This window comes from Struthio camelus, chromosome 10 (assembly GCF_040807025.1).
Source record: "Struthio camelus isolate bStrCam1 chromosome 10, bStrCam1.hap1, whole genome shotgun sequence".
Classification (NCBI taxonomy): domain Eukaryota; kingdom Metazoa; phylum Chordata; class Aves; order Struthioniformes; family Struthionidae; genus Struthio; species Struthio camelus.
The window spans coordinates 2,273,601-2,285,903 of record NC_090951.1 but is presented as its reverse complement, the minus strand read 5'-3'; the positions used below and the strand labels follow the sequence as shown (position 1 = coordinate 2,285,903).

The 12,303-nt window shown below is 68.0% G+C and overlaps 1 protein-coding gene across 2 annotated transcripts in view; it reads right to left on the bottom strand.

The window, feature by feature from the left end:
- The window catches only part of CBFA2T3 (CBFA2/RUNX1 partner transcriptional co-repressor 3), a 37,694-nt gene extending 26,946 nt beyond the window's left edge, over positions 1–10,748 (bottom strand). For both annotated transcript variants that reach the window (XM_068955791.1, XM_068955792.1), the window contains exon 1: positions 10,284–10,748. In XM_068955791.1, coding sequence (XP_068811892.1) covers positions 10,284–10,353 — 70 coding nt within the window. In that variant the 5' untranslated portion in view covers positions 10,354–10,748. The remainder of the gene's footprint in view (positions 1–10,283) is intronic.
- Between the last annotated feature and the right edge of the window lie 1,555 nt (positions 10,749–12,303).

Below are 12,303 nucleotides of genomic sequence, written 5' to 3'. Positions count from 1 at the left end.
TGCACGGGACCGGGGGGCTGTGGGGGGGTCTTCATGGGGGGGCTGCACGGGACCGGGGGGCTGCAGGGGGGTGTCAGGGGGCTGTATGGGGCTGGGGTCTGCACGGGGGTCTACATGGGGGGCTGCACGGGGCTGGGGGCTGCACGGGACCGGGGGGCTGTGAGGGGGTCTGCATGGGGGGCTGCATGGGGCTAGGGGCTGCACAGGACCAGGTGGCTGCAGGGGAGTCTAAGGGGGCTGCATGGGGCCCAGGGGCCGTGGGGAGGCAGGGGCGCCCGGGGGCAGGGGATCGAGGGGCTGCCCAGGACCCGGGGTGCATGGGGCCAAGGTTCTGCATGGGGCTGCCTGGGGTTTGGGAGGCTGCAGAGGCTGCGGGGGGGCTATAGGGAGCTGCACATGCTTCGGGGCCTTCATGGGACAAGGGGGCTGTAAGGGACCAAAGGAGTGCACAGTGTTTGGGGGCTGCAGAGGGCTGGGGTTTGAAAAGGGTTTGGGAGTTGCAAGGGGCTGGAGGGCTGGGGCTGGAGGGGGCTAGGGGGCTGCAAGGGGATTGGGAGTATTTGCAAGAGGCTGGGGGCAGGGTTTGCAAAGGGTCGGGGGCTGTTTGTAAGGTGTTGGGGGACTGCAAGGGGCTGGGAGGTGTTTGCAAGGGGTTAGGGACAGGGTTTGTTGGGGGTGTGGGTATTTGCAAGGGGCTGGGTTGGGGCTTGCAAAGGCAGGAGGGGCGTGGGGTGTCTGCAAGGGGCTGGAGGGCTGCAAGGGGGTGGGAGTTGCTTTGCTTCCTTCCTTCCTCCCCTGTTCTGCCGGGGGCAAGGGCCGGGACTGCAGTAGGAGCAGCCACACGTGGGGTCACAACATCTGCACAGGGCAGGCTCCGCGGGTGCAGCCTCCCTCGGTGTCCTGAGACCCTCATGCCAGGCCAGGCCAGGCTCCCAGGGTCGCCCTGCACGCCAGCCCCTTCTGCTTCGCCTCGGCTGGGCTCCCCAGGGCACCGCGGGAATGCCAACGGAGAGCACCGCCAGGGCCCTTTTTCGACAGAAGTGCATGGAAGCGGTAGGTGCATTTGCAGAGCAAACACACAGAGAAGTCCCTGCTCGTGCTGGGTTCCCCGTGCCCTCCTTCGCAGCTGGGCTGTCCCATGCAGCCGTGGGGGAGGCATTAAAAATTTCCCTCCCCCACACAAATCCTACTACAATGTTGTTGCTCGTTTGTGCACTGGGTAATGCAAACCCTGCTAATTTCCCTGCGAGCTGAAGCTCTGCCTCTTTGCGTAATTACTGTGCTTGGCAGCTGCCTTCCCTCTGCAAGTTGCTGTGAGGAGCCTTTGCCGCCTATGTGGTGGTTGTGTTAGTCATCCTCTCCCTCTTCTCAGGGCTGCACCCTGGCGCGGAGGCTGGGCGACAGCAGCACCCCTGCCAGGCAGCGTCTGCCCGCACTGCACGGCACTGCACAGCTGCCGCATGGCCACTGCACAGCCGTCGCATGGCCACTACACAGCCACTGCGTAGCCCTTGCATGGACCCTGCACGGCCGTTGCGAAGCCGCTGCACGAGCACTGCCACAGCACAGCCACTGCACAGCCGCTGTATGGGCAGTGCACAGCCGTTGCACACCTACAACACAACACTGCACAACTGATGTGTGACCACGGCGCCGTTGCAGCGTAGGCACTGCACAGCCATTGCACAGCCACTACACAACCTCTGCATGGCCGCGAAATGACCGTCGCGTGGCCACAGCTCCTGCCCACGTCACTGCACTGACCAGGTCACGACGGGACAGAGTTGCAGCGTCCCGACCCAAACCCACCCCACTCTCCACCCGCCTGACTGCCGGCTCCGGTTTTGCACTCCTCTTTCTTCCCGTGCTCCAGGAGCTGACGTGTTCCTGCGCTGCCCCTTTTACGATGGCTTGTCACTGGTGGCAGGGGGCTCAGAGCGCTTCCTTGCTTGGGACAAGCAGGTCCCTGGCCTCCGCAGGGATGCCGGGAGGTGGCTGCCCGTGGGACCTTCATTGTGGCGCAGCTGAATAGCGGGTCTGGCACGGCCTCGCTGGGTGGAGGAGGCTTGCCAGAGCCCTGACCAGGCTGTGAGCAGTGCCAGCCAGGAGGGGCCACATCCTGCGGGTCCCAGGCTGCTGGCTCCTGATCCCTGAGCTCTGCCTGCCGACGGCCGGGCACTGCCCTGGCTGAGCTCAGGATGGAGAGGTGCCAAGTGCCTGTTGCTTGACCGTAGCTGGGAGAAATTTGCTGGGGAGGGTGTTACGGTCTCATCAACACCAGTTGGTAGGGTGCATGCACGCTGCACAGCACCCCCGCTTCTGCTGCACGGCCGGCGCTGCTGTGTTACGGCCCGGCCCCACCTGCCCGCCCCTTGCCGCCCCCGCCAGCCGAGGGAGCTGGCGGCAGCGCTGCCGGCGAAGGCCGACGGGAGAGCAGCAAAACCGCCCCTGCGCACAGCTGCGCGCTGCCCTGCCACCAGCCTGGCCGCCGCGGCGCCCTTTGCATAGCCGGGCACCCAGCTGGCACATGCAAATGCTGGCGGTGCATGTTCACCGGGACGCGCGGGTCCCCGGGCGCGCGGCGCAGCCCGTCTCCGGCAGCGCAGTCGAAGCGCCGTCGTGGAGCACGGCCAGAGGCTGGGTACCGCGGGCGGCCTTGCCTGCCACCCTGGGCAGCCGTTCCCGAGTACAGCAAAGGCAGGAGCAAAGGTGGCGCGAGGCGCTCGCCCGGCCCAAGGAGCGCCGGCGGGAGCTGCGCGCGCGGGCGAGCGTCTGGACGGCCCAGAGTCGGCTGGGGCGTTGGGGCATTCGTCTGCACGGCGCAAGCGCGGTCGACAGCTCGCTCCTCGCCGAAGCAGCGCCGCAAACAGGCCGCGGGGCTCCGTTTGCTCTGCCGCTGCGTTTTGGCTGGTCACCGGGAGCGCGGGGGCCGGCAGTGGGAAGCGACCGCTCGTCCAGCCCAATGCCTGCCCCGATGCATCGCAAGCGGTTGAATACGCTGTGAAATCCAGCTGTGAATGACAACATCCCCACGAGCTTGGTCAGACCCCGACAGGTCACCAAACCTGTCCCCGCGCCCCCCATGGGCCCATAAAGCTTGCACAGGGCAGGATCTTGCTGCAGCCCGCTGGAGTTAGGGACCGGCAGCGTGAGGACCGAGCGGGCTAGGCGCAGAAGCAGTTTTCTGCTGGGCACCATGAGCGTCCCGTGCCGCCACTTGGGCTGGCACTGAGGACGCCCCGTCCCACCGCTGCCCGCAGACACCCGGTGCGAGGGCTCTTGGGGACGCACTGCCAGGAAAAGCCACAACTTTCCAGCTTCTGGTTCATGTTGGGTGTTGCTGGAGGATGCTAATGGGCCGGCGCGGCGTGGCTGCCACCAGCGAGAGGCCTGGCACCGCGGGCTTGACTGCTCGGGCTCCCGCGCGGGGCGGTGGCGGTGGCGGCAGCACGCGCCGCGTCCCCCCCGGGCTGCGTTTGGGTGGCGGGGTCTGTTTCGTTTCTATTCGGCGTGCGCAGCCTGTAATTTTGGTCTATTGAAGTCATAATTCACTACTGTGAAAATAAACATTTGTGTTAGCTCGCTTTATTCGGCGGCCCTCGCCTGAATGTTAATAATGCGCTGACGGCGCGCTTGCGCACGGCCTCGGCCGCCGGGACGGGGCGCGGGCGCTGCGGCCGTGCCCGGGTGCGCTTCCTCGCGCGCCAGCCCCGCGGGCCCCGCGGACGCCCTGCTCCAGGCAGCTGGGAGACGAGAAGTGCCGCTTAGCACCAAGCCAGGGATAACGAGGAAGCTGGTAGCGAGGCTGCTGCAAGATAAAGGTAATATTTTTGAGTGAAGAAGATAGCGTTCAAAATCTGTGGGCTTTGGACCGTTTCCTGCCCGTGCCTGTCCCTGTGTTTGTTCGTTTGCACTGTTTGCAATAAAAATTAGAGGTGATTTTCCCCATCAATGTCAGCGGCAGCTCCTGCATCCTTGGATCCGAGGCCCAAGGGGCGAGGGGGGCTCCGTCGCCCTGCGGTTCCCCACGCCCGGCCCTGGGAACGGCTCGTGCCGAAGCCCGCGTCCCTCCGACGGCTCCCAGGCCGTAAGGAAGACGAGGAGCCCGCCGGAGGGAGGACGGCTTAGCTGGGTCCCAGCTCGCTGCAGGCTTCCAGGTCGGCCGGCAGCCAGCGACTCCCCCCGTATCCCTCCCTGAGAGCCGGAGGGAGGAGGCTGGTTTGGGGCTGGCCGTGCTGGGCTGTTTATACCCAGCCGGCACGCATGTTGCAAGGCGAGCCGGGACTGCCGCCGAGCAGCCCTGGACAGCTTCCCCGGCGGGGACCGTGCCACGCCGCGGGGTGCACGGCGGCTTCGGCAACGCTCCTGCACCTCTGTCGGCTTGTTGCAACACGGGGGGACCCGGGGGCTGCCCCGAACGCCCCCGCCAGCAGCCTGCGGGTGCTGCGCAGTCCCGGCTGCTGGGCTCCCTACCCGGCTCGTCTGCATGTGGACACGGGTGTCCCGGGACAGGAGCAGGGCTGTGCACGAGAGCAGCACCCTGCCTGCCACCGGCCAGGACCCCCAGGCCTTGCTCGTCCCCCTCCAGCAGGCGGGTGGCTGCGAGCAGGGGGCCGGTGCTTTCCTCCCTGCATTTGCATCTTCCCAGCCTTTATCTTCCTCCCAGGCTCTGTATTGCTGCAATTACAGACACTTTAAAACACAATGATCTGGCTGTTAGTGTGATGGATGACAGAACCTTTCTGTCTGGTTTAAATCATTGCCGAGAGTGAGCAAACTTCCCCGGGGTTAACCCCTTCGCGGCCCCCCAGCCGGCTCCCTCGCCAGCCCCACGGCGCGGCCACCGCCAGCGCTGCACCGCCACGGCGGGACGGGGGTCCTGGCCTTGCCGCCCCGGCGCAGCGCGGGCACAGCCCGGGTTATCCCTCCCGGCACGGGAGCCGGTCCCTGGGCTATGGGGCAGAGCCTGGGCATAACGACCCGCCACCTTGCACCAGCCCGGGGGAAAGACGGGCAGGGGGCGCGGGCGCGAGCCCGTGGCGGCGTGCGGACGGGGCCGGCAAGGCGCCGCAGCGCCGCAGGCGAGGCGGGAGGCGCGGGGCGATCTCCCACTCCCGCGCTCCCAGCAGCCGCGTCTCGCCGCGGTGGGAAAGCAGATTAGAGCGGGCGGCAGGGCCGCGAGATAAGCGCCTGCGAGCGGCCGATAGGCTGCCTGGACGCGTCCCAGCGCAGGGCCTGGCAATCCTTCCCCCAGCAAATCTGGAGCTGGCCGCGCCGGAGCGGCTGAGCTGCAGCCCAGCGCCAGGGCAGGTTTGGGCCCCTCCAGCAGGTTCCCGCCGTGCCAGGGCAGCGCGGGGGCAGGTTGGGTGGAAACTGCTGCAATGACTTTCTGTCGGTCACGCAGCCGCGTGATTGATGGCTCGGCGCGCAACAGCCTGGCGCGGGGATTAAGTGCACATGCTATGTCAATTCGTTCTCCCTTTGTTTTAGGGAGACAACATCTCCTCCCCAGCCCCTCGCTGCCCCGCGCCGCTGCTGAGCGCCGAGCATCGTCTCCCGTGCCCCGGGCTGCCTCTTCCTCCCCTCCTCAAATCACAGCTGCCCTCCGGGTGCTCGGTCCCACTGGATGATGTCAGCACCGTAACACGTCATTGCTGCTTGCAGGTGCTGGATGTTTCGGGGCCGGGACCCACAGAGGAGGGGAGCCGTCCCCCGCTCCACGTGCACCGCAGCCCCCGCAGCGGGGCAGCCGGGGGGGATCCCGAGGACCTGCTGGGGCTCCCCCAGACAAACAGGCTCCCCGAGAAGGGGCCTTTGGGGCAAGGCAGGGGCTATCGGGGCTTGGCACGGTGCAAAATGCCAGCAGATAACACGCACAGAGAGCGGATGTGTGCAGCTGGCACCAAACCTTGCAGGAAATGGTCACCGCCATGCGCCATCCGGGCCCGTATCTGCCCGGTGCACATGCCCCCCACCTGCTATCAGCCCCACGCACACGTGCCAGGCGCCCCCAGTCCATGTCGCGCATCGGGGCAGCCCCAGCCCCGCAGGCAGGGACATGGGGGGCACGGCGGGCATAGCCCTTCCTCGGCTGCCCCGTGCAGAGCGTGATGCCGCCTCATGAGACAGCGCGGGCGGCTTTGCACCGTGCATGCTTGCCCGTGCACGGGCGCCGAGGCGGAGGTGGGGGGGCCACGTCAGGCTGGCGGCAGCACCCGCGGCCTGGGCACGGCGGCTGCCTGGGGCCCGGCTCGCCGCAGGAGGGCGGCGCGCTCGCGGGGGCACTGGCCCCGCAGCTCAGCCTGCTCTGGCCTGGGGATGCCCTGCGGGAAGCACGCGGGGATATCCTTAGCCAGCAGCGGCGGCCGCGCTCCTGCGCCACCGGGAAGGAGGGCGACAGCGCCCGCGGCAGGGAGCTGGCAGGCCGGGCTCCCCTGGGAGCACGCAGGAGTGCTCGCCGGCTCCGGCCCCGCGAGCACAGCGTTTGCCCCGTCCCCGGTTTGGCACTTTCCCCGGCGCTGCTCTCCCCGGGCTCCCTGCCGCCCGGCTTCTCGCTCAGCCCGCTCGCCTCCGAGCGCACGCCCAAGAGCTGATTGCTGTTCAGGCCGCGTTCCCCCTTCGCCAGCATAAGGCTTTTAAAAAAGCCCACGGTGTTCGTTTATCACACCTTCCCCCTCGCCGCTCCGGTGAGTCATCCCCCTCCTGGCACGCGGCACGGCCGGGAGCCACGCGTGGCAGGACCCCGGGGGCCCCGTGGCACGGCGCGGGGCCGGCAGGGCAGCCGGGAGGCGAAGGCACTGAGCCGTGCCGGTGCTCAGCCCCCGGCGTGCCACAGGTTTCCTGTGTGACCCCGAGCGAGTTCGTCTCCCTGTCTGGGTTTCTCCATCTCTACCCGCGCGTGGCTGCAGCCCAGCGGGTCCGGCTGTGCCGGCGGCACCCGCCCAGCACGGCCAGCCGAGGCGATGCAGAGCCCCGCGCCGGGGCGGGCGGCCCTTTTTGCACGGGGACCCGCTCGCGCCCCTCCAAGCGGCCGGTGCGAAGCCCCAGAGCCGTGGGGCAGCCCCGACTACCCTGCGCCGGCTCCCTGCCGCGCAGCTCGGGGAAGCTCCCTGTAATCAGGGCGCAGCGCGATGCCCGCATGACGCTTTGTGCGTGCGGAGGACGCGGCGGTGTTAATCTCGGTGTCTAAATCCAGCCCGGGGCTAATCCTGGGAGCCGGGCTGCAGCCCCGGCGCGCTCTTCCGCGGGCGCTGCGCTCAGGTCGGCCGGCGCTCCCCTTCCCCGAGCCCGAGTTCGGCGGGGAATGCGCGGCCGAGATAAGGGCTGGGCGGGAGCCAGCGGCCGGCGAAGGCAGCTCGCCCGCGCGAGCTATCGCCCGCTGCAGCTGCATCCGCCGCGGGGACATCTGCTGCGCAGGAAGTGCCTCTCGCCAGCGTTTCTTAAGAAAGGGGTTCGTTTGTGCTTGGCTTCCCTCCTCGGCCACCCGCGGGGGCTCCCGGGCCCCCGGCCCCGGCGCCCGGGTCACCCAGCCCCGGAGCTGCCGTTTGCTCGCGTCGGGGGCCGGCAGGAGCGGCCGCCGCTCTCCGCTGTCACCCTCTGCCGCCGCAGTGGGAAGCCGACCCGAGGGCTCTGCGGCTTTCGTGCAACTTGCATGAACAGTAAAAAAAAAAAATCATGTTTTCCTGGCGGAGAGATTCATTCCTGCTTTGTGGCGTTCAGAGGGAAACCGGACCCTACTGCTTATCATCTCGTCTCCAGCCTGCAGGTTTCTGGGCTGCTAAGGGCCAAGTTTCCTGATTTCCTTGGCCATGGACAGTCTGGAAACAAATTAAATTTCAGAGTGGGCACTGCCACGAGATCCCCCTCCCGGAGCTGGGGCGCACGGAGATGCGGCTTAGACCCTCGTGCAGGGCTGGGTTGGGGGGAGAGCGGTGCAGAGCCTCCGCACGAGCCACGTCCTCGTGGCCTGGCTCCTAACGGTGCCCGGGGCTCGCGCGAGGCCGCCTGCAGGGCCGGCGCCGGGGAGCCACAGAGCATCCCCCACGGCTTAGCGCTCGCCCCTCTCCTCTGCCAAACCGCAGGTAACGGGCGGCTGCCAGCCGTCCCCGTCTGCACAAGGCTCTTTAATGATGGGAATTTAATTAGCTTGTGCTGCACTTCCAACACATTGGGTCCCTGCAAAAATCGATAGGAATTAGCAGGAGGCAGCGCAGCACAGCCTGGCACACGGCTCAGCCGGGGCCGGTGCTACCGGCCGGAGGAGAGCGGCTCGCGGGAGCACCGCCATCTAGGAAAACCAGCCAGGGGCCGAAATGCCCCCATGCCCGGTGTTCACCGCCGGCTGGCCAGCTGGCCCTGCCCCGGGGTTTGCCGTGGGGAGCCCCAGCCCCATCGGACAGGTTTGTTCTTTGTTACGAGGTCCAGATGCGCCGTGGCCTCAGGGGACGTTGTGGCTGTCCCTGGCCACCTGCATCGTTTCCAAGTTCCCAGGCTAAAAGCAGGGCTTGTTATCAAGAGCAAAAAATGTGCCACCTCTGTTGTATTTCATTTCCCTTTCTCCACCTCTTCCCTGCCCGCTGCGCATCTGAGATAACAGCTCTCAGCACCGAAGCCGGAGCGAGGGGTAGGCAACGGCCTCGCCAGCCCTATCGCTGCCTTGCTGGCCGCAAGTAAATCAGGAAGTTTGCAGAGATATTCGGCCAACAAAATAAACATTTCTCCTGCCAAGTGCCTAACCGGCATCGCCACGAGCCCGCAGCAATCTGCACAGCTCCCCTCGCTGCACCCTTCCGGTCCGCGGCGCTCGAGGAGCTGCCGCCCGCCCGCGGCGCGTCCCCCAGCCGGGAGCCCCAGTGCCTTATCGGTGGGCGCCTCTCACCCAGGACGCGGCGAACGTTGCTGTGGGTGGGAGGCTTCGGCCGCAGGCGACGCAGGGCGCCCAGCACGTGCCGTTGCGGAGCAGAGATGGAGCTGAAGTCCCTGCCGAGGTGGCACCCCGGCCGGTGCCGATGCTGCATCCCTCTGCCAGGGCTGCGGTCCGGAGCTGCTTGCAAGAGCACAGACGTAGCCCGAGTGCAAAAGCCTCACGTGGGACAGGACGACACCGCCGGTGGCAAACAGCACCGGGGAGGCTCTGGTGCAGCGGGTGCAGCGCAGGCACCCGCCAGCAGCAATGCAGCTCCTGGGATGCACCCGGCCTGGGGTGCATCCCTGTCCTCTCCGGTCCCTGCCACCAAGGCTCTGCACCCCCTCCAGTGATGGGCCCGGAGCAGGGGCCGGGTGCTTTGCCCCGTGCACGGTGCCAGCGGGGCTCGTGCGGGCAGAGGGAAGGGGTGCTCGAAGGGAAGCGAGGCCGAAGGCCGGTATTGTTTGCTCAGGGCAGACGACTGTGGTGACTCAGCCGGGAGGCTGCTTTCCTTCCCGCACCCCGCACAGCTCCCGCGTCCCTCCCGGAGCCTTGCGCCCCCCCGGGACCCCTGGATACTCTGCCGCCCCTGCACTGAGGTGCTCTGAGCACCCTGGACCGCAGGGTCCTGGGGCTGGGGGAGCTGGTCCTGCTGCCCGACCTGCACACGTGGCCGTATCGGGGCAGTGGGAGGTGCCAGTGGGACGCACCAGCGCACGCTTGCTCGGCCCCAGCCCCACTGTCCCCCCGCGGAGCCGGCCCCGATGCACCCATGCTGCAAACAAACCACCGGGAGAGCCTGCGGGGCCGGATCCGACCCCGGCGGAGCCAACTGCTGCGCGCAGGATCCGGCTGATGCCGGGCAGCGAGCGTGGGAACACATGCTCCCGAGCCGCACGTGAGCTGCTGACCCGATAATGAAAGAAAACACCAAGCAAATAGAGGATTTAAACCCTGTAAATAAAACATAAATGCGGCTGATTACTCATTAAAGAAAGGTTAATTGCAGAGCAGGCACCGAACGTGCCCCCTCTGTGCCGGCCAGCCCGCCGCGTCCTGCACCACCAGCGCTGCAGGGCTCGGCCAGGCGCCCCTGCAGCCCCCAGCCCTCCTGCCGGGCCAGCGCGGGCGCGCAGAGCCAGCTCCGAGCTGGCGTTCGGCGCCCGCCTTTGGACAACAAAGCGCATCCTCCAGCTGCGGCGCGGCGCCCGGGGCACGCGGGCGCTGGCCGCCCTCGCAGAGCACCTGCCCGGGGCCGCGGCTCTGTTTGCCACCGGGGATGAGTCACCCGCGGCGTGGCGCGGGCAAACAGAGCGGGGCGGCCGCGCAGCCACCTGGCCCCTGCTGCCCGCCCGCCTGCCCGGCACCTCTGCCTTACCTTGGCCGGTCCTGGCACAGCGCGTGGGCGACGAGGGGCGGCCGTCCAGCTTGGAGGGTCCCGCGGGCATCCAGGGCGAGCAGGCGCCAGCAGCCCGGGGCCGGGACCCTTGCTGCCTCCAGCTCCCGGGGTGGGTGGGCACAGGCTGGACGCCCCCGGCGCGGGGCGGGCGGAGGAGCGTCGCGGAGCCACGCGGAGCAGGGAGATGCTGAGCGCCGCATGGGGCGTGCTGCCCGCTCGGCTCCTGCCCCGCCGCCCCGGCCCGCCCGGCAAGGGCCGTTCATGTGACCGCCGGGGCTGGGGTGGCAGGAGAGCCGTGTCCCATGGCGAGGGGGAAGGTGAACAGCTGCCGGGTGGTGATAATGCAGCGGGTGGGGGGAGGCCGGGCAGCTGCGCCCGTGTCCTTCCCCAACAGGAACCATCTGCGACCAAGCCCAGCTCTGCCTTCCCTATCAGCCATTCCGGTCTGACTTTCCAACAACTTCCCCTTCGCGCTGGCTTCACTTCCTCACTGCGAGGGGCCAGCACGCTGCAGCACGGCATGGGCAGCGCCATGCAACACGGCCCTGCACGGCCAGCACGGCATGGTACGGCACGGCGGTGCAGCGTGGCATGACATGGCCAGCACAGGGCAGCATGGCACCACGAGGTTGTCACGGTGCAGCGTGGCATGGCCAGCCCTGCATGGCATGGCCAGCACGGTGCAGCATGGCACGGTGAGGTTGTCACGGTATAGTATGCCATGGCCAGCCCTGCTTGGCATGGCCCGCATGGTGCAGCACGGCATGGCCTGGCTGTCACAGTGCAGCACGGCATGGCCAGCCCTGCATGGCATGGCCAGCACGGTGCAGCACGGCACAGCGTGGTACAGCCCTGCATGGCATGGCCAGCACAGTGCAGCATGGCCAACGGGGATGGTGCAACAGCGAGGGCTCATCCCCACCACTGCGACCCTGCAGCCTCCCTGGCCTCTGGGGATGGCCGAGGGCACGGTGACATTCCTAACTGCTGGTCCCAAATTGCAGCTGTAGCAGTAGCAACACACGAGCTGGACGGGCTTCCTGCCCTGGCTCCATGCATCTGCCCTGGCTGCTCTCTGCGTGGGACAAACCCCTCGGGGTGGTGCTGAGCCCCGCTCTGCTGTCAGCAGTCCACACACCGCCGGCCAGCTGGGGCCTGGGATCTCCGACAGCCGCTTGGGCAGAGCAGCCCGAGGCGAGAGAAACAACTTGTTAGAAAACCGAAAGGCTGCTCTGGGTTGCAGGTGGGAGGGAGGAAACGCGTCCTAAAAATACAACAGCGCCTGCACGGTCCCCGAAGGTGGCTTGGCAGATGGCGCATCTCGGGCGGCCACCTGGGCTCCCGCAGATGGCACCCGGGGCTCCCGGGGGCCGGGGAGCTGCGCCTGGGAAGGGACGGCGGGATGCAGGCGCCGGAGGGTGCTCGGCAGCTCCCACAGGGGCACAGGCTGGGGACAGAGCAGGGCAAAGCGGGGCAAAACCAGAAGGTTTGGGGTCAGTGGTGCTGCCCGGGCATCTCCGCTGGCAGGCGAAGCGTGGCGCCCCGGAGGGAGGGTGCGCGCGGCTCTGCCTGCTGCGGGGACACGAGGGGAAGCCCCAGCGCGGGGCCGACGTGCCGGGGAAAGGAGCACACAGCTACAAACCACGGATGCAAACCAGCCGGGGCAGCGTGCTGCCCACCTGCCCGGCCCGGGCGCAGGCTCCGGGGGGGACGCTGCAGCTGCAGACCTCTGCCCCGCCGCAGCAAGCGCCCCCGCCCCGTGTGCCAGCAGTGCTGGGGGCCCAGCTCTGTCCTGCCGTCCCGGCAGTGCCCATGCCCGTGCCTGGCTGGCCAGGGACGAGGGCTCGCCGCCGCCAGGCGAGCGCTGCCTGGCCCGCGAGGCCGGACGTTTCCATCCGCTGTTTTGTGCTCTCGCCTCTTCCCCTTTTATTTCTTGCCAGGCTGCTGGCCGCGGGCTCAGGTGGGCGCAGCAGGGTTTTGCCAGGACGCCCTGCCGTGA